Source organism: Gadus macrocephalus, chromosome 21, assembly GCF_031168955.1.
Source record: "Gadus macrocephalus chromosome 21, ASM3116895v1".
Taxonomy (NCBI): domain Eukaryota; kingdom Metazoa; phylum Chordata; class Actinopteri; order Gadiformes; family Gadidae; genus Gadus; species Gadus macrocephalus.
Window position 1 is genome coordinate 13,218,959 of NC_082402.1, and position 24,291 is coordinate 13,243,249.

Here is a 24,291-nt window from a genome sequence, read left to right on the forward strand (position 1 = left end):
AAAAACCACAGTGTTACCCCTTATGTTTTTTTTTCATGACGACCAGTGCCGCCGCTCCCATAACGCGAACTACGCGCTGCGCGTAGGGCCTCAAGTCCTGAGGGGGCCCCCAAAAAATAAATAAATAAAATAAAATAAAAAATCTTACTTGTATACTTCTGGTTTTAAGTTTGTATTCATGGATAACTTTTTAATTTAAAAGATTTTGGACATTCCAATACTTGTGTGTACTGTATGTATGTTTTGGCTGTTCTGTGAACTGTGTTTACAGAGTAGATTTAACTTTTGCGTTTTAATAAAATGTTAAACTGGCTCCCATAAAGGAGTTATGCTTAGGGCCCCAAAATAGCTACGACCAATAAAAAACATCAGTGTTACCCCTTATGTTTTTTTTCATGACGACCAAAGTAAAACAACAGTGTTACCCCTTATGTTTTTTTTCATGACGACCAATAAAAAACAACAGTGTTACCCCTTATGTTTTTTTTCATGACGACCAATAAAAAACAACAGTGTTACCCCTTATGTTTTTTTTCATGACGACCAATAAAAACAACAGTGTTACTCCTTATGTTTTATATGACAAAGACAACAGTGTTACCCCTTATGTTTTTTTTCATGACGACCAATAAAAAACGACAGTGTTACCCCTTATGTTTTTTTCTTGTCGACCAATAAAAAAACACAGTGTTACCCCTTATGTTTTTTTTCACGTCGACCAATAAAAAACCACAGTGTTACCCCTTATGTTTTTTTTCATGAAGACCAATACAAAAAAAAGGCAGTGTTACCCCTTATTAATTTAAAAGATTTTGGACATTCCAATACTTGTGTGTACTGTATGTATGTTTTGGCTGTTCTGTGAACTGTGTTTACAGAGTAGATTTAACTTTTGCGTTTTAATAAAATGTTAAACTGGCTCCCATAAAGGAGTTATGCTTAGGGCCCCAAAATAGCTACGACCAATAAAAAACATCAGTGTTACCCCTTATGTTTTTTTTCATGACGACCAAAGTAAAACAACAGTGTTACCCCTTATGTTTTTTTTCATGACGACCAATAAAAAACAACAGTGTTACCCCTTATGTTTTTTTTCATGACGACCAATAAAAAACAACAGTGTTACCCCTTATGTTTTTTTTCATGACGACCAATAAAAAACAACAGTGTTACCCCTTATGTTTTTTTTCATGACGACCAATAAAAAACAACAGTGTCACCCCTTGTGGTTTTTTTCATGACGACCAATAAAAAACAACATTGTTAACCTCCGACCTTAACAATGCACCAACAAGACACAGGCAGAGTGCACTCCACTGCACCACTGAGGCGAAGACATTGCACAATAATCAATCATCAATAAAGAGGATATACCTGACATTAAAATGTATGTGTGTATTTCTATTATTTTCCTTATGTTTTTTTTCATGACGACCAATAAAAAACGACAGTGTTACCCCTTATGTTTTATTTGACAAAGACAACAGTGTTACCCCTTATGTTTTTTTCATGACGACCAATAAAAAACAACAGTGTTACCCCTTGATGTTTTTTTCATGACGACCAATAAAAAACAACAGTGTTACCCCTTATGTTTTTTTTCATGACGACCAATAAAAAACAACAGTGTTACTTATGTCCTTATGTTTTTTTTCATGACGACCAATAAAAACAACAGTGTTACTCCTTATGTTTTATTTGACAAAGACAACAGTGTTACCCCTTATGGTTTTTTTCATGACGACCAATAAAAAACAACAGTGTTACCCCTTATGGGTTTTTTCATGACGACCAATAAAAAACAACAGTGTTACCCCTTATGTTTTTTTTCATGACGACCAATAAAAAACAACAGTTTTATCCCTTATGTTTTTTTCATGTCGACCAATAAAAAACCACAGTGTTACCCCCTATGTTTTTTTTCATGTCGACCAATAAAAAACCACAGTGTTACCCCTTATGTTTTTTTTCATGACGACCAATAAAAAACAACAGTGTTACCCCTTATGTTTTTTTTCATGACGACCAATAAAAAACAACAGTGTTACCCCTTATGTTTTTTTTCATGAAGACCAATAAAAACATCAGTGTTACCCCTTAGGTTTTTTTTCATGACGACCAATAAAAAAACACAGTGTTACCCCTTATGTTTTTTTTCACGTCGACCAATAAAAAACCACAGTGTTACCCCTTATGTTTTTTTTCATGAAGACCAATACAAAAAAAAGGCAGTGTTACCCCTTATTAATTTAAAAGATTTTGGACATTCCAATACTTGTGTGTACTGTATGTATGTTTTGGCTGTTCTGTGAACTGTGTTTACAGAGTAGATTTAACTTTTGCGTTTTAATAAAATGTTAAACTGGCTCCCATAAAGGAGTTATGCTTAGGGCCCCAAAATAGCTACGACCAATAAAAAACATCAGTGTTACCCCTTATGTTTTTTTTCATGACGACCAAAGTAAAACAACAGTGTTACCCCTTATGTTTTTTTTCATGACGACCAATAAAAAACAACAGTGTTACCCCTTATGTTTTTTTTCATGACGACCAATAAAAAACAACAGTGTTACCCCTTATGTTTTTTTTCATGACGACCAATAAAAAACAACAGTGTTACCCCTTATGTTTTTTTTCATGACGACCAATAAAAAACAACAGTGTCACCCCTTGTGGTTTTTTTCATGACGACCAATAAAAAACAACATTGTTAACCTCCGACCTTAACAATGCACCAACAAGACACAGGCAGAGTGCACTCCACTGCACCACTGAGGCGAAGACATTACACAATAATCAATCATCAATAAAGAGGATATACCTGACATTAAAATGTATGTGTGTATTTCTATTATTTTCCTTATGTTTTTTTTCATGACGACCAATAAAAAACGACAGTGTTACCCCTTATGTTTTATTTGACAAAGACAACAGTGTTACCCCTTATGTTTTTTTCATGACGACCAATAAAAAACAACAGTGTTACCCCTTGATGTTTTTTTCATGACGACCAATAAAAAACAACAGTGTTACCCCTTATGTTTTTTTTCATGACGACCAATAAAAAACAACAGTGTTACTTATGTCCTTATGTTTTTTTTCATGACGACCAATAAAAACAACAGTGTTACTCCTTATGTTTTATTTGACAAAGACAACAGTGTTACCCCTTATGGTTTTTTTCATGACGACCAATAAAAAACAACAGTGTTACCCCTTATGTTTTTTTTCATGACGACCAATAAAAAACAACAGTGTTACCCCTTATGTTTTTTTCATGTCGACCAATAAAAAACCACAGTGTTACCCCCTATGTTTTTTTTCATGTCGACCAATAAAAAACCACAGTGTTACCCCTTATGTTTTTTTTCATGACGACCAATAAAAAACAACAGTGTTACCCCTTATGTTTTTTTTCATGACGACCAATAAAAAACAACATTGTTACCCCTTATGTTTTTTTTCATGAAGACCAATAAAAACATCAGTGTTACCCCTTAGGTTTTTTTTCATGACGACCAATAAAAAAACACAGTGTTACCCCTTATGTTTTTTTTCATGACGACCAGTGCCGCCGCTCCCATAACGCGCACTACGCGCTGCGCGTAGGGCCTCAAGTCCTGAGGGGGCCCCCAAAAAAAAAAATAATTCTTACTTGTATACTTCTGGTTTTAGGTTTGTATTTATGGATAACTATTTAATTTAAAAGATTTTGGACATTCCAATGCTTGTGTGTACTGTATGTATGTTTTGGCTGTTCTGTGAACTGTGTTTACAGAGAAGATTTAACTTTTGCGTTTTAATAAAATGTTAAACTGGCTCCCATAAAGGAGTTATGCTTAGGGCCCCAAAATAGCTACGACCAATAAAAAACATCAGTGTTACCCCTTATGTTTTTTTTCATGATGACCAATAAAAAACAACAGTGTTACCCCTTATGTTTTTTTTCATGACGACCAATAAAAAACAACAGTGTTACTTATGTCCTTATGTTTTTTTTCATTACGACCAATAAAAACAACAGTGTTACTCCTTATGTTTTATTTGACAAAGACAACAGTGTTACCCCTTGTGGTTTTTTTCATGACGACCAATAAAAAACAACAGTGTTACTTATGTCCTTGTGGTTTTTTTCATGACGACCAATAAAAAACAACAGTGTTACCCCTTATGGTTTTTTTCATGACGACCAATAAAAAACAACAGTGTTACCCCTTATGTTTTTTTTCATGACGACCAAAAAAAACGACAGTGTTACCCCTTGTGTTTTTTTTATGACGACCAAAGTAAAACAACAGTGTTACCCCCTATTTTTTATTTGATAAATATAGACCCTTATGTTTATTTCATGACAGCCGATAAAAAACGACAGTTACCCCTCATGTTTTTTCCATGTTGACCAAAAAAAAACAACAGTGCCACCCCTGTCTACGTTTTTGCGGGGATCCAAATATGAGCTGTTTAAAGTGTTAACCTCCGACCTTAACAATGCACCAACAAGACACCGGACATAGGCATCACGAAGGTTACACTTGACTTTATAATTCACATGAAATAGATATAAGAGTCTTCCAACAGAAGACTTCAACCGGACTTGAACCCCGGTCTCCAGGGGGTTAGCTAGAGTGCACTCCACTGCACCACTGAGGCGATAACATTACACAATAATCAATCATCAGTAAAGAGGATATACATGACATTAAAATGTTACTTGTATACTTCTGGTTTTAAGTTTGTATTTATGGATAACTATTTAATTTAAAAGATTTTGGACATTCCAATACTTGTGTGTACTGTATGTATGTTTTGGCTGTTCTGTGAACTGTGTTTACAGAGTAGATTTAACTTTTGCGTTGTAATAAAATGTTAAACTGGCTCCCATAAAGGAGTTATGCTTAGGGCCCCAAAATAGCTACGACCAATAAAAAACATCAGTGTTACCCCTTAGGTTTTTTTTCATGACGACCAAAGTAAAACAACAGTGTTACCCCTTATGTTTTTTTTCATGACGACCAATAAAAAACAACAGTGTTACTTATGTCCTTATGTTTTTTTTCATGACGACCAATAAAAACAACAGTGTTACTCCTTATGTTTTATTTGACAAAGACAACAGTGTTACCCCTTATGTTTTTTTTCATGACCCACCCTTCAGGAAGCAAATGCCCGAGTGGCTGGCCGTGACGTCAACAGAGGAGCCTCCTCCCACCCCCTCCCGAGGTGATGTCTCATCCTGCCCGCTCTGTTGTGATGATGAGTCGATAACAACGTAAACGCCGCCATCACCAATCGCCCTTTACGTTACGACACTATGGATCCAGGGATGTTTCGATGAATACACCCCACAGCCCCATCTGATCCGCTGTGTGTGCGTCAGTCCTGCTCGCTGCGGTAAACCCGTATGGAGGGGATGCGGTCTCACCGCTGCGTAAACATGGCTCAGCATCAGCACCAACACCAGCATCGGCTCTTCTACTGCGTTCTACTGCTCCTGTGTGCGGTCAGAACCATCAGCGCCAGGGCCTCGCAGATCTCCGACCTCAAATCCAAGATCACGGGCGTCGAGGAGCTGCTTGAGGAATTCCGCAAGCAGCTCCAACAGGACCAGGCGTACTCCACCGGCAGGCAGGGCGGCGGTGGCGCGGTCGTGGACTCCTGCCTGGGCGAGTTCACCAGCGCCGACGAGCTCATCATCCGCGCCAAGGCCTCAATCGAACAGGGGGCAACGTTCCTCTCGCCCGGCCCGGTGTACAACTGGAAGGACTGCCTACACGCCTGTTGCTCCGAGCCCCACTGCACCCTGGCCGTGGTGCAGGAGGACCTAGGCGAATCCGAGGAGAGCCTCCATTGTTATCTGTTTAATTGCACGTACAGGAACAAGAACGTGTGCTCGTTCACGCCGCAGCAGGGGTTCAGCACCTACAGCCGCGGGGCCAACGCGACGGTGGGGCACCCCTCACCGGCACCCCTCTCCTCCTCCGGGGGGAGTTCAGACAAGAACACCGCCGCCGCCGCAGGACCCGCGCACACCCCCACTAACGATGACGATCCGAGTAAGAAATTTGATTATTTTGGGTGATGATGTTATATAGCATATTACAATTTTTTTCCAGATTAGTATATAGCGGAAATAATAATGTATACACTCTGTGTTGTGCATTGAAAACCACTGAAATACAATCGTAGGGCCTAGTGGTTTTCAATGCACACCCCAGGTAGGATTCTGTGACTGCCACAACGCTGCAAAGTGGACATGATTGACACCAGGCAGCAGTTGAAATAAGTCATTCCTTTCTATTGTGTCGTATCCTCATAACATAGGCAGGCCTGGAGGCCGCTCCTTTGCTCCACCAGTTAGTTTAGCTTATTTCAACATAGCCATATCGCTGTTTAACGTCTCAAACTAAGCGTCTGACAAATGCAGGTTGAACTGGCCGGTTGTGTCTGTAATAGTTAGCCTCTGAACAATTGACCATGACACAAAACAAAATGGATACAGTAGCTCCATTCTAAGGGACGCCTATAACGTGATGCAAAATAGATGCAGAAGCTTTATTAATGTACAGTCAGGAAAGCCTGTAGTCTTGAAAGAGTCTAGTTGGCTTCGTCAATGGTTGTGCTCTAAAAAAACCCATAGCTCACATCGGTCAGGCTGGCTGGATGTGTTCATGACTGTGTTTATGGGTGGATGATGCAGGTGCCCGTGTGGCCCTTTCCCTCTATGTATGTCTCTCTACATCTTTATGTAAAAAACGGTTGCAGGTATTTCCATCCACCTCTGACCTTGTGGACTATAGCACCTATACGGTCTCCGTTTATCCAAACTATCGGTCCATGGAGATGGCCTGTAGGTGGCAGAGGTCCATGCGGTAGGTACTGACCCCCTGCCGTGGTCTGTGTGCCCCTGGTAGAGGTGGTGGACGAGCCCCCGCGCAGTGACGCCGGGCAGGACGTGGTGATCCAGCTGCCCACCGACTGGGCCGTGCTGGACGGGCGCGACAGCCTGGACGACTACGGGGTCAGCCGCTACGAGTGGACGCTGGTGCAGGGGGAGCCCTCCGTCAGCATGAAGGTGGGTGGGGGTGTGAGTGAGTGGGTGTAAGTGTGTGTGTTAACTAGTCTGAGTGAGTGTGTGTGTGTGTGTTTTTCTGGTTGTGAGTGTGTGCGTGTGTGTTTATTTTTTTCTGTTTGTGTGTGTTACTGATTGTTTGTTTGTGTGTGTTTGTTTCTCTGTATGTTTGTATCCGTTTGTGTGAAATATATTGTTAAATAGGCCTGATTTTCTTCTTTCTCATTTCTTTAATCTCCTATCTTCCTTCCCCAGTTTCTATTGAGATGCTGGAACCTGCATACATGTGTAAACTCCTCTTATCTTGATGTCCTTCGCGTGTAGAGGTTGCTGTGTTGTGTGCTCGGTGTCCATAGAAACTGACTAATGTGTTGCGTTTGTTGGTTGAGTGTTTTTTTTTGTTTTGGTTGTCTTGTGATAGCTTATGCTTTTCATATAAGCATAACAGGAAGTCAACTCCTGTCCAAAACAAAGGTTTTGCTACCATGGTCTCAACAACCAACCAAACGGAGGCCAAACACTGCAGACAAATTCTCTGCTTTATTGTTGGTTAATTTTTTTTCTTCCATATGATCCCAAGCTGAAAGAGGAGGAGAAGATGTACAAATTATACTATTTATTTTTCATTATTTTTTCATATGATCACGATAGAAATAAGAAATGATTTTTGGCATGACCTCCAGAATAGGTGGGTTTTACAGGAAACCTGAATGTAATGTGTTCCTGAATGTAATGTTCAGCATGCTCTATCAACAGGGGCTTTTGGACAGTGTGTTTGCAGTAGTTAAGTCAACACAGGGACATATGTCCAGGGTTCCATAGAGCCCTGATGGTTGCAGACATGCTGATAAATGCTGTGTGCTATTGACTTACCTCAGCCACATGACATAATACATGGAGGCAGGCCCAAACTTCTGAATAGGCGTTTATTTGGAAAGTTACACACACACACACACACACACACACACACACACACACACACACACACACACACACACACACACACACACACACACACACACACACACACACACACAACCACAGGCACACACACACACACACACACACACACACACACACACACACACACACACACACACACACACACACACACACACAGACACACACACAACCACAGGCACATGCACACACAGGCACAAACACATGCACAAACATATACACACACACACACACACACGCACACACACACACACACTCACTGTTATTTAACATTTCATTAAGTGTTGGAAGGATATGGCATACAAAAAACAAACATAATTCACTTAATTTACGATGGAATAATGTATAGCGTGAACGCACACACGGTTATCAATTTTGGTACTGTAATTCCATTGCAGAAATAATTTCAATGTATGTACTGGAATAGTTGTATGTAAAAAAATAGTTTCAACCTATATTCTTAGCTTTGAACTCACAATCACATAATAATAGGCAAGCTATTACAGCTATACAAAACATCCTACAACATTGGTTCCCAAATGTAGATGCGCGGCCACTAGGGGCAGCACACAGAGGGGGGGGGGCAGTGTTCTTATCCAAAACAGCCTTCCTGAAGCATTCACCCACACAGGACCCTACTTTCTCTCCCCCTCCACTCCCCAGGTGAGCCACCCAGGGCTGCTGAAGATCAGCGGACTGCAGCAGGGGGAGTACACCTTCCAGATGACCGTCACGGACACCGGCGGCCAGAAGAGCTCAGACAACGTGTCGGTCACCGTGCTCGCCCCGGAGCGCCTCGCAGAAGGTGACTCTTCTTAGATGGGGCACAAGACCAATCCGCAGTGAGCTCTTCTTTCTGGCACATGGTCTGGCCTTCCTGCCCTTCAGAAAGATCTCTAACCGACCTTGCCCGGGGTCAGACCACACAACCCTTTTCTAATATGAGGCGGGTTTGATGTGATGAATTGTACAGAGGAAGGTTTCATACAATTGGTCGCGAGGCAGCTATAAATGCAAGTGAAAGTGCGGCACGACTGCTGAAACAACCAGATAGCAAAGGGGAATATGTCTGACTGTCGGATGAAAAGGCAATGGTTGGTGCTCGAGTCAGCGCACACCCCACAGCTTAACAACAGAGGACAGAAGATTGGATAATGTTGGCTCATCAATGCTTCAATCTGCCAACGGCACACATATATAGAAACGTATTGAATAGGATAATATACTAGCCCTATCAAATATAGATGAGCATTGACAGCACTGGTAAATGTACCTAAATGCGCTCTCTTCAAATTTTATCTATTACATCACGGAACACTTAAGACTCATGTTTGTGGGGGTTTATTGGATCGATATCCCATGCTATGAAATATAAATTAATATATTCTTATCATCATGTCAGAGTTAAATTATATATAGAGGGAGAGATGGCGGAAATAGTTTTGCATTGCACGCACCTGTGATTGACAGGCAAGATATATTCCCCGAACCTATCAGGGATAAGATACCCAGATTGGTCAGAAGGGAGCCAGGAGTAAATTCAAATCTAAACTGGGTCATAGTGGGGCAGGCTGAGTCAACTCAAAACTGCTATTCAAAAACAGCTGACGGATGGCTGTGGCTTTTTCCTAAAGCTTGACCCTGATTGAGTTAGCCCTTCACTGTGACCTCCAGTGCCTCTATGAGGCATGCTCCGGACAGGCGGTGACGCTGCCGTGTCCCCCTGTGTTCCCCAGTGTGCACGGGCCGCTGCTCCCACTACCAGTTCCTGTGCGACGACGGCTGCTGCATCGACATCGACTACGCCTGCGACGGCAAGCAGCACTGTCCAGACAACTCGGACGAGGACTTCTGCCCCAAATGTGCGTAGGTGACCACTGTCGATACTGGGACATCAGCACGGTGTTGTTGGCATGTTGGCCAGCGTGACTGGGTGAATACAGATAGAGGAAGGAGGAGGTCCAAGCATGCATGTAGGTAGTTTGGCTGTGCACATTGGGAAACTAATCCATAAAACCAAAATAGCCACTTACCTATCCCGCCCCGTCTGCCAATTCTTGTGTTAGCCTGGAAGATGTCTTCAACTATATCGGACAATAAGCAATAAATTGATGAATCTCGTTGATGGATTGCGACGAAATGTAAATTTTTTTAATAAAAATATGTAGGCCGATTGACGAGATGGATGTGTCCTATGCAGTTGAAAGCAGCAGGAAGTCAGTGACCCACCCCGTGTCTGGAGGGTCCGTCAGCCACAGCGTGCCTGCGGCGTCCCAGATAGAGGGGGCCGGCTCCACACTGCGGACGGGGCCCGAGGTCCGGAAGACGGTAGAGAGCGTCGTGCCCCACCCGGTGGCGCCTGAGCCCCAGGACCGGACCAAGGCGGCCCCCCCTCCGCCTCCTCCTCCACCAGCTCACCAGGGCCCCAGTGTCCAGGACGCCCCCGCAGGCCAAGGTACTGGGAATATGCTGCTTTAAACTGGGAGAATGTGTTTGTTACAAGTCTTAGCGTTCATGGGTTGCTCCTTAAGTCCCAATTGGGACCATTGTGTGTATGTGTGTGTGTGTGGGTGTGAGTGTGTGTATGTGTATGTGTTTTTTGTTCATGTGTATGTGTTGTGAATGTGTGTGTCTGTGTGAATGTGTATGGGTCTGTGTTTGTGTCTGTGTATGTGTGTGTGTATGTGTATGTCTGTGTGAATGTGTATGTGTTCGTGTAGGTGTATGGGTTTGTGTATGTGTATGTTTGTGTATGTGTGCGTGACTGCATTATCTGCCCATGCTAATGTAAGATTCCTCCAGGTGCTTCGGTTTCCTCCCACACTACCGACTGGAATAATAGGTTGATACCTCAGACACTGCCCTCGAGCAAGCAGGGCAGTATAACGTAGAATAACTAGTTCATAATAACATATTTATCTTTATGTGAAGCAAGTTTTTTTTTTTTTACAAAAGAGACTATTCTGTTCTGCACCAATGGAGGATTGTGTGCAGTCTTTGGGGAGGGGGGGGGGGGGTGTAGCATTAGCGACAGATGGCTACCTTCGCAGGCCTCCGTTTCAGTCCCAGAGACGAAGGTAAAATGTCGGTTGGTTCCAAAACCCGGCCAAAGCAAACGGGCCACACTCTGCCATGATGTGAGTGTGGCCCTGTGCAGCAGAGAACAAAAGCATCTCTTGTCCCGCGCCCCCTCCCACCTTTACTGTTATCTGATACCTGAATCGGACCGGGAAAGAGAGAGAGGGAATGAGAGAGTCGAGAAAGGTTACCGTCGCCAGCACCATCGCTTCACGTTGAATACAAAGTCCCACTATGGTTACGACATTCATGGGAGTCTGGAGTCTCTCTCGGCAACAGGCCGTAATCATCCCTGCTCAGGTACGAGAGGTGAGAGGGAGAGAGCTGTGGAGGGGGGGGGGGGGGGGGGGTGATATGGACAAACAATGTCAAGAATGAATGCAAGATCATTCAAGGAGAAGTGATGCTTTATTAATTACCGTGGCGATGTGACAACCAGCTGTATTAACTACTAAAAAAGGACAGATGAAGGTCTTGGTCTTCGACTGTTAAAAACTACGGTTCACACGAGTTAAGATGACGTGATTGACAGTCTCCCTATTCACACACAACCCTTCTTGCCCCCACCCTCCCACCCTCCCACCTCCCCCAGATCCCTGCGCTGCCTCCCCTGTCGTCGGGCCCTGCAAAGGTACCTTCCCACGCTGGTACTATGACCGAGAGGCAGGGGAGTGCAAACACTTCCTCTACGGCGGTTGCCAGGGAAACCATAACAACTTTCTCCAGGAGAGTGACTGTGTCAACGAATGCATACAGAAAAGTAAGACGGCCTGTGACCTGATATATTTGATATGTTTTTAAGATTTGTGCTATACGTTTATAAGTTGAGTTACGGTGTGCTGTGTGAATTTGAACGTGAAATAATGATACCTTCCCAGGTCCGATGGTGAAACCAACCACTGTGCCTACCCCGACCCCAGCAACCACCCGGAGCCACACAGGTAATCCAGTCAACCCAGAAATAGACCCAAAGTCTAAGCTTTCCTTACAATCGCTCCCTTACTGCAATGCTAAAGCTAACACTGTTTTGGGGGATTTTGGGTGCAGAAGGATTTAAAGAACTGATGGCACGTGGTCACGTGGAGTTGGAAGTCCCCGTCTCCAAACCATACCCAGCCAAGGACGGCCATCCTGTCCCAGAGTCAGGTGGGTTTCCACTGGAGAATGTCCCACCATGACATGCTAACTCACCTGTCTTTGTGCTTGAAGAGATTCAAATTTTGTCAGCAAAACTTTTGTGATTCCTATTCTTTAGAAATACACATATTCTGAAATCTCTCTATATTGGTATGAATTATCCTATAAACCTCCTCAGTGTTTTATTTTCCAAACCCGGTTTCCGTAGCTTAGCGCACCTCGGTCACATTCACCAGAGGTCTTATATTGGCCTGTTGCTTCCTCCCAACAGGTGCCATCCTCCCCCTGGCTCTTGGCATCCTCATCACCTCCCTGCTCCTGCTTATGATTGGCTGCCGCCTCCGCCTTGTCCGCCACAAGCTGAAGAAGACCCGCCCCCTCACCACAGAGGAGTCCGATTACCTCATCAACGGCATGTACCTTTAACCTGCTAGCGGAGGGGGGAGGTGGCCATTCAGGAGGGATCGGTGTTGTCATCGCTCTTCAGTCCGACCCCGCAGAAGCGAAGATTAGCTGCTGGATTCATCGTACATACTGTATCCCTTGAATTGTTTGTTTGTTCAATCAGAAAGCTCTCGACCCACGTGTCCGTGATGACAGGCTGCATGCCCCCCCTCCCCCTTTCCCCGTGCTCAGAGCCATACTCTAATCTTCCCCAGGATTGGTCAATGCAACTTTCTGTCGGCATGTTCCCTGAGCAGGGGTGATGCTCATTGGATGATATCAATGAATTAAGAGATTATTCCCTGCTGTCTTGTCTCAACAATCCTCATATATATAGAGAAAGAGAGCGAGAGAGAGATATACCAGTGGTTCCCAACCTTGGTCAGGCATATGGGGTCGCAAGAGATTGCGATGCATTTATATTCTCTCGGGCATTGATATAACCGGCAGATGTTGCTTGGCCAAAAAATTTGTTGTATGGAAGCAGATGCATGAAAGTTAAAGTTGGGGTCACAAACAGAGCTGGAAACGGGGTCAAAAGCCAAAAAGTTTGGGAACCACTGACATATATACACAAGCTCAGCGTTTAAATATATATTTTGCATCCTATTTTCCCGTTTGTGTTGTTGATGCTGTACAGAACCATTCCTCTGCCACCGAGTGGCCCTGTCGTCCTATTGTTTGTGCCATGTATGTTTTGTTCTGCTTTTAATCAACCCTAGAAACTAAATGAACAGAGCTGTAGAATTAAGTATATTCTCAAAGCTAATTAATTTGTCTCCTGCAGTCATTTAAATCTCTAGTATGTGCCTGATCATTACAGTAACAGATATGTTACGGATTGTTTTTAGATGCATATGTCTATATGGCCTCTACATCCTGTGTCTTATAAAGTTTATTACCGAATTTAGCTCGCTTCTTCTTCTTTTAGTTAAGTAGAGAGAGACAAAAAATCACCAGCATCTTTTTATTGTCACATATCATTCCAGGAAGTTTGAAAGTGCTGCATCCTCAACTGTCACACCACACTACAAACGTGCTTTCTTTAATCCCTTTCTCAAAGCTTTGCACGACAAAAGAAATCAGACATTTGCTGTAGGCCTATATTGTTTAATTTGGCAAAGCAGCGACGGCCCAAATCCCCACCAGTAGCTGGTAGAGCCTGCACTGGATGATGAATAAAATCTCACAACAAAAACCCAAAACCTAAAGCAACATCAGCCCCAGATGAAAAGCACTGCTCTGGCACTTTCCTCTGAATAACTAGTGCTCCCATCTTTATGTAATATAGCAGTTGCTAGCATTCAGACGCATTTTCTTAGTGTAAGTGTGCCATGTGCTACAAGTGCTGAATCATCCAACCCAACGAGGCTGCGTAACTTAGCTCCCAGTTGTGCTGCTTTTGAACGTGCGTTCTGTGTGTTGAAAGGACAGCGAAAGACTGGGCTAAGGTGGCAAGCGCTTGGACTGTAAGCGGGACGGGTGATTGAGTGAGCCAGACTCTTGGGCCCGGCGGCAATGCCTTTCCTCCTAAAGCTCGTCGTGGTTACCGTTGCATTGTACCTATGTGCAGGTTTGTATACGCTCAAAATGGCCTGTTGACGATAATGGTGGGGAATTTAACTGATAAAATATATCACACACACACAAACAAAATTCCAGCAATGCAAGAAAAAAATAATAAGAATGCATAAAAATCAGATGAACAAGAGACCTCTCCTTCGCCTCTCTCTCCGTTTCACTCCCCAGTGCTCAGCTGTAAGCATCCCACTCGTAAACATCCAATAGCACCCTGCCCGCCCCTTCAAGGCCGTAGCATCAGTCGTACTGTAATGAGCTGACAGAAATACGTGTTATGGTATGTGAGGTGAGGCATTGAAAAACAACGGATCCCGATGGGGACAGAGCCTCAGTCTTTAGTGTTCTCCTAAAGTTCAAGTTGCATCGTGAAGTCTTCCTCTTTAGAGTTCATCCCTGTGAGAGGAAAGGAAAAAAACAACATGGTTAGGAGACGTCAAGAGAACACAACCATTGGACGTCATGCAAGTCAGGGGGGGAGGAGGGGGTTGCAGTTAGGCAGCAGCCATGCAAAGGGCAGCGAGGCACTACCGAGAACAGCCAAAAAGCATGACTCAAATCAATGCATTACAATTAGGTATGTTCAGGATATGGTAGTAAAGAAAATAATATATCACCTTCTGTTGGTTTTTATATAACACGCAACTAGGGTGCATTCAAATTGGCTCACTTGTTCCCTCATTCCCTTAGCCTACCTAGTGAACACTATATAGCACACTATTTAGGGAACAAGTCAGGCAGGGAATAGGGGGAATTAGGTTGTCATCCCATAGAGCTCATTTGCATAAACAACCTGTATGGTCCAACCATCTCTTTAAGATGATCCAGATAACAATGAAACAGCTATACATCATGGGCTACAGGGCGGAAATAAAAGTACATTATGGGTATTAACTAGCGTGCTCTATAGGGAAACAGATTTGTATACTCAAATTTCCGACAACTACAACATGGTGAGGCCCCAAATATTGCACTATATAGGACACAAGTGAACCAATTCGAAAACGGCAATAAACTTCGCAGCAAACCTTTGGGTCAGTGCCATCTTTGAAGAAACATGACTCAGTGCATGTCATCGTATCAGTGATGGCACTTGCCATACACCAGGGCAAATATCATTACCAAGACAGAAATAGCAGTAGCAAATTATCTATGGCACTGAGCCTGAAGTTTGGGTTGAGGTAAATATAAACGTATACATATACGTTTTAAATGTATTCACTGTGTTTTCCCCGATTACCAGTTGGATTACAATGATAACAGTCCTAGGATCTATGGACAGCACTTCAAAATGTGGATTTATTCACTCCAATTTAATCCTTTTAAAAGGATTTCGACCACAGTTGATCAATATCGAGACGTGTTTCAAAGAAGAAATGAAAAGAAAGTGCAGAACGTTAGTCGGGTATAGGGGGTAAAGTGGGGAAAACCCCTAAAACAAATCAAGTCTAAAATTAGCAGATCAAGGAGGAGCCCTGCGATCGGAGACCACACCCCCATGCCACACCAGTTCACCTTTGCCGCCGTGAGAAGGAGAGAGAGAGGGGGGAGGGAGGAAAGGGAGAAGGAAGTCACTTCCACCTGGACCACTGCTTCTCTTTGTCTGTTAAAGGCACATAGATCACCCCCATCAAGGGTTTCATGGTGGTGCTGCCGTCCTCCATCTTGTCGTACTGCTCCAGCATCTGGTTGCCGCCGGCAGGGCCCACCGGCAAGATGAGGCGGCCGCCCGGCTTCAGCTGGTCCAGCAGCTGGGGGTGGGGGGGGGAATCAGTGGAATCGAGTTTAGTGGTGATCAGATTATACTGATAAAATGATTAGACTTCCCTTGTTTACATTATAGCTTCTTGTCACGTTGTGGCCTCATCGAAAGTAATTCAACCTACAGATCGCCACAAGCCAAGGCATTGCTTACCTCGCAGATTCTGGGTATATTACCGAATTAGCTGTTATCATTAGTAGGTAGCTTGTTCGACCTGTTTGTGCAAGTGGAGGATTACCATTAACTAAATATTGATCATTCATGTCACAATCTTTTGAAAGTTATTTGTATATAATTCAGTGAATAATCATCGCCGCACTCCTATATAATTAGGCCGCGGCTTATATTCTCCTAATTAGGGTACTGGAGGCGTTAATGTTGTTTTCCAGGTGGTAAACGTATGTAAATGCCTTTGTATTAAAACAAAAAAAATGCTTGGTCGTGGGTCGTGGGTGCCAAGGCTGCACTCACTGCTTGGGGCACGGTGGGCGCTGCCGCCCCCACATGGATGGCATCGAAAGGGGCCTCTTGCTCATGGCCCATCCTCCCATCTCCCACTGGAGATAAATAAAACACATCAATAGAGATTAGAACATAACTGACCATGGCTCTGTGGGGTATGAAACTTGGACACTTGGACCCTTGTAAGATATTCAGTGTTGCTTCCCTGGGAGTTTGTGCAGAACTTCTCGATTCTGGAAGATCTACCGGCACTGTAGCTTGTTTGACAAACACTTTTTCAATTGAACATAGTTCTAAAATATTAGGAACAGCACATTGCCTAGAGATAAGCTCTGTAAAGAATGAATTGAGGATGACATAATGAACTGTACAAGAACCAAAAACAAACACGCCGATATACTGGAGGACAATACCGTAGTGGACGGCAGCTTACCCATTAGCTTCACGCGGCCCGACGATATCAAACTGGGGTCGTCTTTCGTCAGGTTATTTACCGAGTCGTCCACCAGCTCTTTGATGTGATCGATTCCAATCACCTTCCCCGTGGGGCCCACCTGTACAGAAAGCCCGCTTTAACTCTGGGACTGCTGCAATACGGAACGACTCAAAGCAGAATCAATCCTACGGAAGAGAATTTACTCCATAAGAACCCAGTTCCGTGTACCCCCGGTGTAATAAGGGGGCTCACCATTCGTGCAAAGCAGGCCGAGAGGATCCCGCTGCCGGACCCCACGTCCAGGGCCTTGGCGCCGTCGTACAGCTGGTCGTGGAGGAGCTCCAGGGCATATGCGTGCTGCCGGGGGGGGGGGGGGGGGGGAACCACACTGCTGCATTACTGTCTGCCGTCGTACGGCGGGGCCAGCTGCTGGGGAACTAGCAGTACGCTGACACACACTCCTTTGAAGGAAACCCAGACCCTTTTCGAGCTGGTCTTCATCTACCTTTACATATAATAAAATGTGCTGACTTGTGGTAGCTACCATTTGTACATTTAGGTGCGGGCTATATTGGTGTTCAGGCTTTTGTTTCCTTGCACGAGGGTCTTGCATGCAACAGTACGAATATGTAGCCGGAGGGTCATTATAAGAGCAGTCATTATTAGTCATTATTAGAGCAATTAGTCAAAGGCTGAAGATAAACGTTGTGTCATCTTACCATGTGTGGAGCGCTGATAGTTGCCTGATAGCCTTTAAGATACAAAATTTAAATTAAAATTGAATACGCACTTTGAATTTAAATTAGGCATGGGTCACTTGGACTGTCGATTGTGTGTTTTATGATTGGTCTGTGTACCTACCTATTGACTGTGGAGAGTCCATGTAGGGATTACATTTAGAAAAGTGACCGCGATCTGTGGCAAGCATGACTTCGTACACCTTGTCTGACTTGATGATGCCATTTTCTGAATAGGAAACAAGTCACATGGTTATGACAGATATTATAAGCCTGGGGACGTTTTTTTATGAAAATTATAACAATATGAAACATTGCCATGTATTTCAATTAAAGATATAAATTAGTCTTGAACTCAGTAAAAATGGCTGGGGAATTAGTGTAACAATGTTCACTTTTTGAGATGGAATTAAAGGATCTAAGAAATGACTTATAAAAAGCATTAAAGTGCTAGGTCTGGCATGTTAGTGCTCTTCAAAGAATGCATTGAATGAACAAAATGCAAAAAAATCTAAAACATTGACCTTCTTTGCCTCTACATACCAGCAGCAGCAGTTACACTAATAATAAGTGTGTTCCCAATAAGTCAGGGTAGATGGTTATGTGACCCTTTTGATTACTCTGTTCACCACTCCACTGCGGAGGGATACCTTCATACAAGGACACTTGACTGTGCCAGCTAGGGCCAAACATGACTACAACTCCTTGTGTCAGAAACCTGTGACAAACAAATAGTTACTGTTCTCTGAATGATCTTTTACAGCAGGTTTGGACTAGCAGTTGTTGTCGGCAGCAGGAAGTGCCATAGACAGCCGGTGCCCCACAGGAACCCTCTCACCCTCAGAGAAACTGGCTGGCTAGCGGTCAGCATAACAGACACGACACTCGCACTGGAGGGAAGACCAGTGCCAAAGACCAGTGCCAGAGCAGTTTCAATTCACTCTTTAATTTCATGCTGTTCGTGTGTGTGTGTGTGTGTGTCCGAATCTTACATTCAAGTTTTGTGAAAAATAAAACATGAAGTCAACTAGGGCTATAATTCAGACACACAATAAGGTTTCTGAAAAACTGAAACACTCTTTAGTAAATGGCTTCAAAGCAACTAATATACAGCTACAGACAAACAGAATCCAGTGCAATCAATACTGCGCAAAATCAAACTAAAGGAAAACAAATGCACGTCTAAAGATGTCCTGAATATCTTCAAAATATATCACTTTTGTGTAGACATTTCCTAATTTATGACCTTCACAATGTAATGCTATAAAAAAATCGAAATCAAAATGTCGCATACAAGAATCCCACAGCAGGCCACATTTGGCAATATCACCCCAACGTTTTACCAAGCTTGCCGTCTGAACCAACTTCCAAATAATATTATGGACATTAGCCTACTAGTAACCATGAATGTACACTTGTATGTCTAAAAGTCTACTATTCTCCTCATTCACATGTCTTGCAATAATAGGCTTGATATTGAAGCATTTATCCCAAGAGGTTAAATACCAGATGAACTGGAGGGCAGAGCATCCCTTAGATATGAGAACATCATGAGCCCTATGCTGCACGTGAACAACTGTACAGTATATCATGGGTTGATCAATTAAACACATATTATTAAAGTCATACAACTGGAACCCTTCCATAGTATTCGTTTAAGCTACAGCATGGTACCGTTATCCCTTTCCAAATTAAAATCGCAATGAGGTTGGCGACATATTTTTGAGCAGGGGAACAAACAGGACCGCAACAGCTAGGCAACAACAAGCCGCAGTGACGCATCTTCAGCCGTTGTCCTGACATCACCGGCTGGCATTGTAAACAGAGAAAGTCACATCTACATTCATAATGATAAAAAAAATATGACTGGGTCCATGTCCTAAAAGCTATTGTCTGTGAGCATGTTTTACAAGCGGATACGTGCGAGGATAAGGGGTGGGGAGAGAAGTGACTTCAGGTCAACAACACATATCATGCTTCCGAACTACATAGCTAGCACTCAGCTAGCTATGCACGCTCTTGTGTTTTCATTGCCAGCACAATTACCGAGATATTATTTTCACTTTGAGAATGAATGCGTGGCAACTCACTGCGAAGGTTGTTGACCAGCTCCGCGTGGCTGGCTCCTCCGGATTTCCAGGCCATTTTTAAACACAATTTGTGGAGCAAGTAGACAGCAAGTGTCAGTGCCGCGCCTGCGCCGAAGGTTCTGCCAAGGAAGCTGAGGACCTCGGCCGCGGATGGAGTCTGGGAGGCGGCGCCAGACCGCGAATACATCACCACCAACGTATCACTTCTCTAGCATGGTCCTGGATAACACAGTTGTTTTGAATATTAGCTCTTAATATATGGAACAGCTGTATCCATTAGCATTTACCTACGCTCAATACACAGGAAATATACACTCTGCGAATGTTACAAATGTTATGCATAGGATTTGTTGCAGATGTTCGGCGGTTGGCCGCTAGGGGGACTTGGTTACGAAGAGTTTGATGTCTCTTGGCCACCGTAGCAGGTTAAGTGAAGGCGGTAGTGTATGAGAGTTGGCTAAGCTAAACCCAGTACGTTCTGACTTTACACAACACTAAAGTGTATTGTTTCAATGGAGGGTACAAATGCCAAATACGTCTCCCAGAAAATAAGCAAAACGAGATGGAGGCCGGTATCATCTTCGTCGTTACAACAACCAGATGTCTTTGCAACTGGATCGTGGGACAACGAGGTAGGAAGATCGTACATCAGTTGTGCAGCTAAATGAACCACTTTATTTTGATTCGATAGTATAGTACCACTATCAATAAAGTATTGGAAATATTAGTAACGTATAGCCTCTTGCTAACCCTTTATATCCAAATGATTGTCAATGCTTTACAGGAAAACAAGATTTCCATCTGGTCCATAGGAGAAGAGATTTCTGGCATGGAAGCTGAGTTTGAAGGAGATCCCCAGCTTTTATGTGAATGCAAGCATGGTGGAGATGTTCTGGATCTAAACGTGAGATAGCTGCCTGGGGTGGAAAAAATCATGATTACTTTGGATAGATATATCACGTTTCATAATGGCCTTCCCTTTTCCATAAAAAAGAATATAAACAATTAACTTAGATATAACGTTTTGCAACAGAGTGACTCTGATAGGGAAAAATATGATGCAAAGTAGAATTCCAGGACAAAATGCATAAATAATAACTTATCCTAACAGTTATACGTGTTTGTGCTGATATTCACTGACAATAATAGTTTCTGGACCAAGAAAGAATTGTGACGGCGTCGTCAACGGGGGCAGTGACCATATACCACCTTCACCCAAACAGCCAGGTATTCATATACCAAACCAAGCCTTTAATAGACTTGTTCTTCCAGACTCTGTCTTTAGCAAGCCAACTGAAAATGTTTGTTAATGGCAACGTTTTTATATAGTGGATTATTGCATTATTTATTTTTCTGACATATGCCATCATCATTTATCTTTCCCCTTACTGTAGACCCTATCAGTTTCCCAGCGTTGGACGAGAGCACATCATTACCCTTGTGACGATGCTCCATGCACTGGGGTCGTATGTAAAAGCCCTGAGATCGTAACTGTCGGTGAAGACGGCAGGATAAACCTCTTCAGGGCAGACCAGCAAGCAGTTATCCGTACAATAGGTGACTTTTTTTGAGTTTCTCCCTCTTTACAGATTGAAGGCATTAACATAAACTAACATAATGAAATGCACACCCCAAAATAGTTTGAGCATGTCGCATTTATGCATCATATGCCGATTATATATTTTTGCAATGTAAGCCATCATGCAAATGACTCACACTTGTCTTTATTGATATTTTCAGACAATGCGGACAGCAGCACCATTCATGCTGTGACTTTCCTGAGGACAACAGAGATTCTAACGGTGAACTCCATTGGTCAAATCAAGACTTGGGACTTCAGACAACAGAGCAACACACCAGCACAGATACTTTCCCAGTAAGGTCCTCCTAAACACAAGTTAAAGTCTGAGTTGAGTGGTCACTGTCAGACTAGACAGTGTGGTATTGTTTTTTCCCCAAATATCTTCGTAGCACAGTTACCAAACCTATCCATATCTCTATCTATAAACGTATCCCTTTATATATGCCTTTAGAAACAGATGAAGAATGCAGACGGGAATACACCAATCCCGGGTTCTTAATACTTCTCCCGGCTAGCACGTTAAAAACATTTAAACCCACACGAAGGATGGACGGCCTGCTTGGGACCTACTTGCGGTCACAGAAGTTATTCTCACATATAAGGCTATTTAAATGAACTGTTTGACGTGGTAACCTAAACCCTCTGTCACCCAGGGCTGGGGACAGAGTTCCCCTGCACTGCGTGGCCAGACATCCAAACCAGCAGCACATCGTGGCCACGGGGGGCCAGGACGGCATGCTCTGTATCTGGGACGCCAGGCAGGGCAAGGCCCCCGCCTCGCTGATGGAGGCGCACACCGCTGAAAGTAAGCCCTGATAAAAGTCATTCGCTCCTCCTTGTTCCTCTGTCTGGACTCTGAAGCCATGGGATAGGGCGCACGACACGTATAAGGCATTTCTTGCTGACAGTATTGTGGTGCGCTTTCAAGTGAAACAGGTAATTGGCAGAGGGGGGAGGATTATTATTGTGATTTTTTTTAAGTGTCATGATATGATGACACTTCAAAGGAATGCGTGAACCGCAAGGACACAAACACATTTGGATTTGGATGTTAACTGCTTAATGGTTACCTGTCGGAATAGGTTGATGGCATGATTGGGAAAATGATGTATTTCTTTTACTAATGTTTGTATGTATGTATGTCAAATAGAATACAAGGTAGATTTCATGATCTTGAAATATATGTTGCTTAATGTGTGTTCATTTTGGGTCGTCTCTGTTTTAGTGTGGGAAGTCCACTTCCATCCCACCAACCCAGACCACCTGTTCACCTGCTCTGAGGACGGCTCGCTGCTGCACTGGGAGATGACGTCCGGCTCCGAGACTGCGTCCTTCCTACAAGGCAGGTCCCCCCTGGACTTCATCATTCAGGATTTTTGCCCATCTGAGATTAAGCATAGCTAGAGAAGCAAGTTGTCCATAAATGATATATTTATATTTTAATTAATAATTCAAATTTCTAACACTTCAACTAGCCCTAATCTTAAAATAACCTGGAAATATCTGTAGTCAATTGCTGATCAATATTGATTTCAATAAATGAAACAATAAAATCACAGATATATTCAAAGAATGCTGGCTAGCCCGCAACTCTTTATTTGCACTAAATGGACACACATAGCTAGCGGAGCTGCGCTGGTTCGTGCTACATAGTTGCACTATTTGTTTTTTTAATTCTGAAAGTCACCTGCCTACTAACAGGGAGTGGCTCATATTTACACATTGCAACATTAATATTTCACTCAACAACGTTCTGTGTTTCAATTTCTTTGTACATATATTCCACTCCCTCCCCAACTACGCGTTTGGTTCTTTGAGTGACATAACATTGTATTGTTGTGTGTTTGGCATCCAGGCGGCAGGAACAACAGCGTCCTCTCGCGCAGCGCTGTGGCCCCAGCAGGTGGGGGCCAGTCCCTCAGCGCCTGGCTCAGTGGCGACTCCAGTAAGGGCCGCCTGGAGACCACACACATGCTGCCCAGCCAGACCCTGTCGGTCAACAGTCTTGACGTGCTCGGACAGTGCCTCGTCTGTGGCACAGACGGAGAAGCAATTTTTGTGAACAGACAGGTGCCTGTGTAGATAACTGTTTCGTAAGTGTTTGCGTTGTTGTATTTCCCCCATGCCATTTCCTTCTCATCACTCTTCTTTTTTTTTTTTACAATATCAAGATGACACCTTAACACTTTTTTAAAAGAATGCTGTGGAAATAGATTTTACAATTGATGCATCAACATTTTTGTGAGCGTTAGATCCGCCGGGTTGTTTTGAGTGAAATGGATTCATGCATGATTGTTTATTTACCTTCCCAGAATTTGATAATTGTGAGAGTCCATTAAATTGGTTTGTTAATAAAAAAAAATACATCCACTTTTCTGAGATTTTCTCTGTACAAAATCTTCCTCCCCGTTCGTATACAGCAATTGCTTTGCATTTAAAATTTTCAGATATTTTAATTATTTTTTACATTTATTGCCTTATTTTCGAGTATGACCAAAGTAGTTCCTATGGGGGGAAAAAAATACCCCGTTATATATATATGGATTTGACTGAGTTCTACAGGTTTAACAAATGCAAATGTCATAACAAAATGCAAATGTTTTCCATCAACTTGGAATGTCATTGTGAGTTGGTTAAATACAACAACAAAGGGGATGCATTCCATTGATGGCATGGTGTGACTGAGCCTGACCTTTATTCAACCCGCATGAAAGTGGTCGGCACTAGGCAAATAAAAAGGTTGTAATGACAATGAATGGGAATTGTTATTCAAACATAGGCAAGGGGAATTTAATATTTTTTGAGCTGTACATGTGGCTCATAGTATGTCTTTCTTTATGAGTGAAATACAGACAGTACAGTTTCATAAGTTGTTTTGTCTATGGAATGTTTATGTCAGGGACTTTGGAACCATTTAATACAACTACTTTGATCAACTACACTTTTATTGCCGAGG

General features: G+C 43.1%; 4 protein-coding genes across 5 annotated transcripts in view; 3 read left to right on the plus strand and 1 right to left on the minus strand.

Annotated features, from left to right (window-relative positions):
* The first annotated feature begins 5,160 nt into the window (after nucleotides 1-5,160).
* lrp11 (low density lipoprotein receptor-related protein 11) lies at nucleotides 5,161-13,598 on the plus strand. Its single transcript, XM_060042220.1, has 9 exons — nucleotides 5,161-6,053; nucleotides 6,912-7,072; nucleotides 8,693-8,834; nucleotides 9,766-9,891; nucleotides 10,230-10,484; nucleotides 11,700-11,867; nucleotides 11,986-12,048; nucleotides 12,155-12,253; nucleotides 12,516-13,598. Exons 1-9 carry the CDS (start codon nucleotides 5,402-5,404, stop codon nucleotides 12,668-12,670), a joined length of 1,821 nt encoding a protein of 606 aa, XP_059898203.1. The 5' UTR covers nucleotides 5,161-5,401; the 3' UTR covers nucleotides 12,671-13,598.
* Nucleotides 13,599-13,641: 43 nt separating this feature from the next.
* pcmt (protein-L-isoaspartate (D-aspartate) O-methyltransferase) lies at nucleotides 13,642-19,914 on the minus strand. 2 transcript variants are annotated; one of them, XR_009523810.1, is made up of 8 exons: nucleotides 19,754-19,914; nucleotides 17,788-17,892; nucleotides 17,646-17,677; nucleotides 17,179-17,283; nucleotides 16,924-17,044; nucleotides 16,500-16,585; nucleotides 15,782-16,017; nucleotides 13,642-14,662 (listed from the first exon to the last, which is right to left on the minus strand). XR_009523810.1 is itself a non-coding variant. In XM_060042222.1 (8 exons), the coding sequence occupies exons 1-8, from the start codon at nucleotides 19,806-19,808 to the stop codon at nucleotides 14,650-14,652; spliced, it is 687 nt and encodes a 228-aa protein (XP_059898205.1). In that variant the 5' UTR covers nucleotides 19,809-19,914; the 3' UTR covers nucleotides 13,642-14,649. The 2 variants fall into 2 exon arrangements, 1 of the variants encoding a protein (XP_059898205.1); XM_060042222.1 differs by having other exon boundaries at nucleotides 15,848-16,017.
* An 80-nt stretch (nucleotides 19,915-19,994) lies between these two features.
* Nucleotides 19,995-23,709, plus strand: nup43 (nucleoporin 43). Its single transcript, XM_060042221.1, has 8 exons — nucleotides 19,995-20,385; nucleotides 20,538-20,657; nucleotides 20,903-20,980; nucleotides 21,148-21,310; nucleotides 21,494-21,629; nucleotides 21,989-22,140; nucleotides 22,561-22,677; nucleotides 23,191-23,709. Exons 1-8 carry the CDS (start codon nucleotides 20,266-20,268, stop codon nucleotides 23,415-23,417), a joined length of 1,113 nt encoding a protein of 370 aa, XP_059898204.1. The 5' UTR covers nucleotides 19,995-20,265; the 3' UTR covers nucleotides 23,418-23,709.
* A 481-nt stretch (nucleotides 23,710-24,190) lies between these two features.
* lats1 (large tumor suppressor kinase 1) overlaps nucleotides 24,191-24,291 on the plus strand; it is a 9,193-nt gene continuing 9,092 nt past the window's right edge. Inside the window, exon 1 of the mRNA XM_060042219.1 lies at nucleotides 24,191-24,291. This exon is cut by the window's right edge and continues 234 nt beyond it. The gene's annotated coding sequence lies outside the window, so the exon portion shown is untranslated.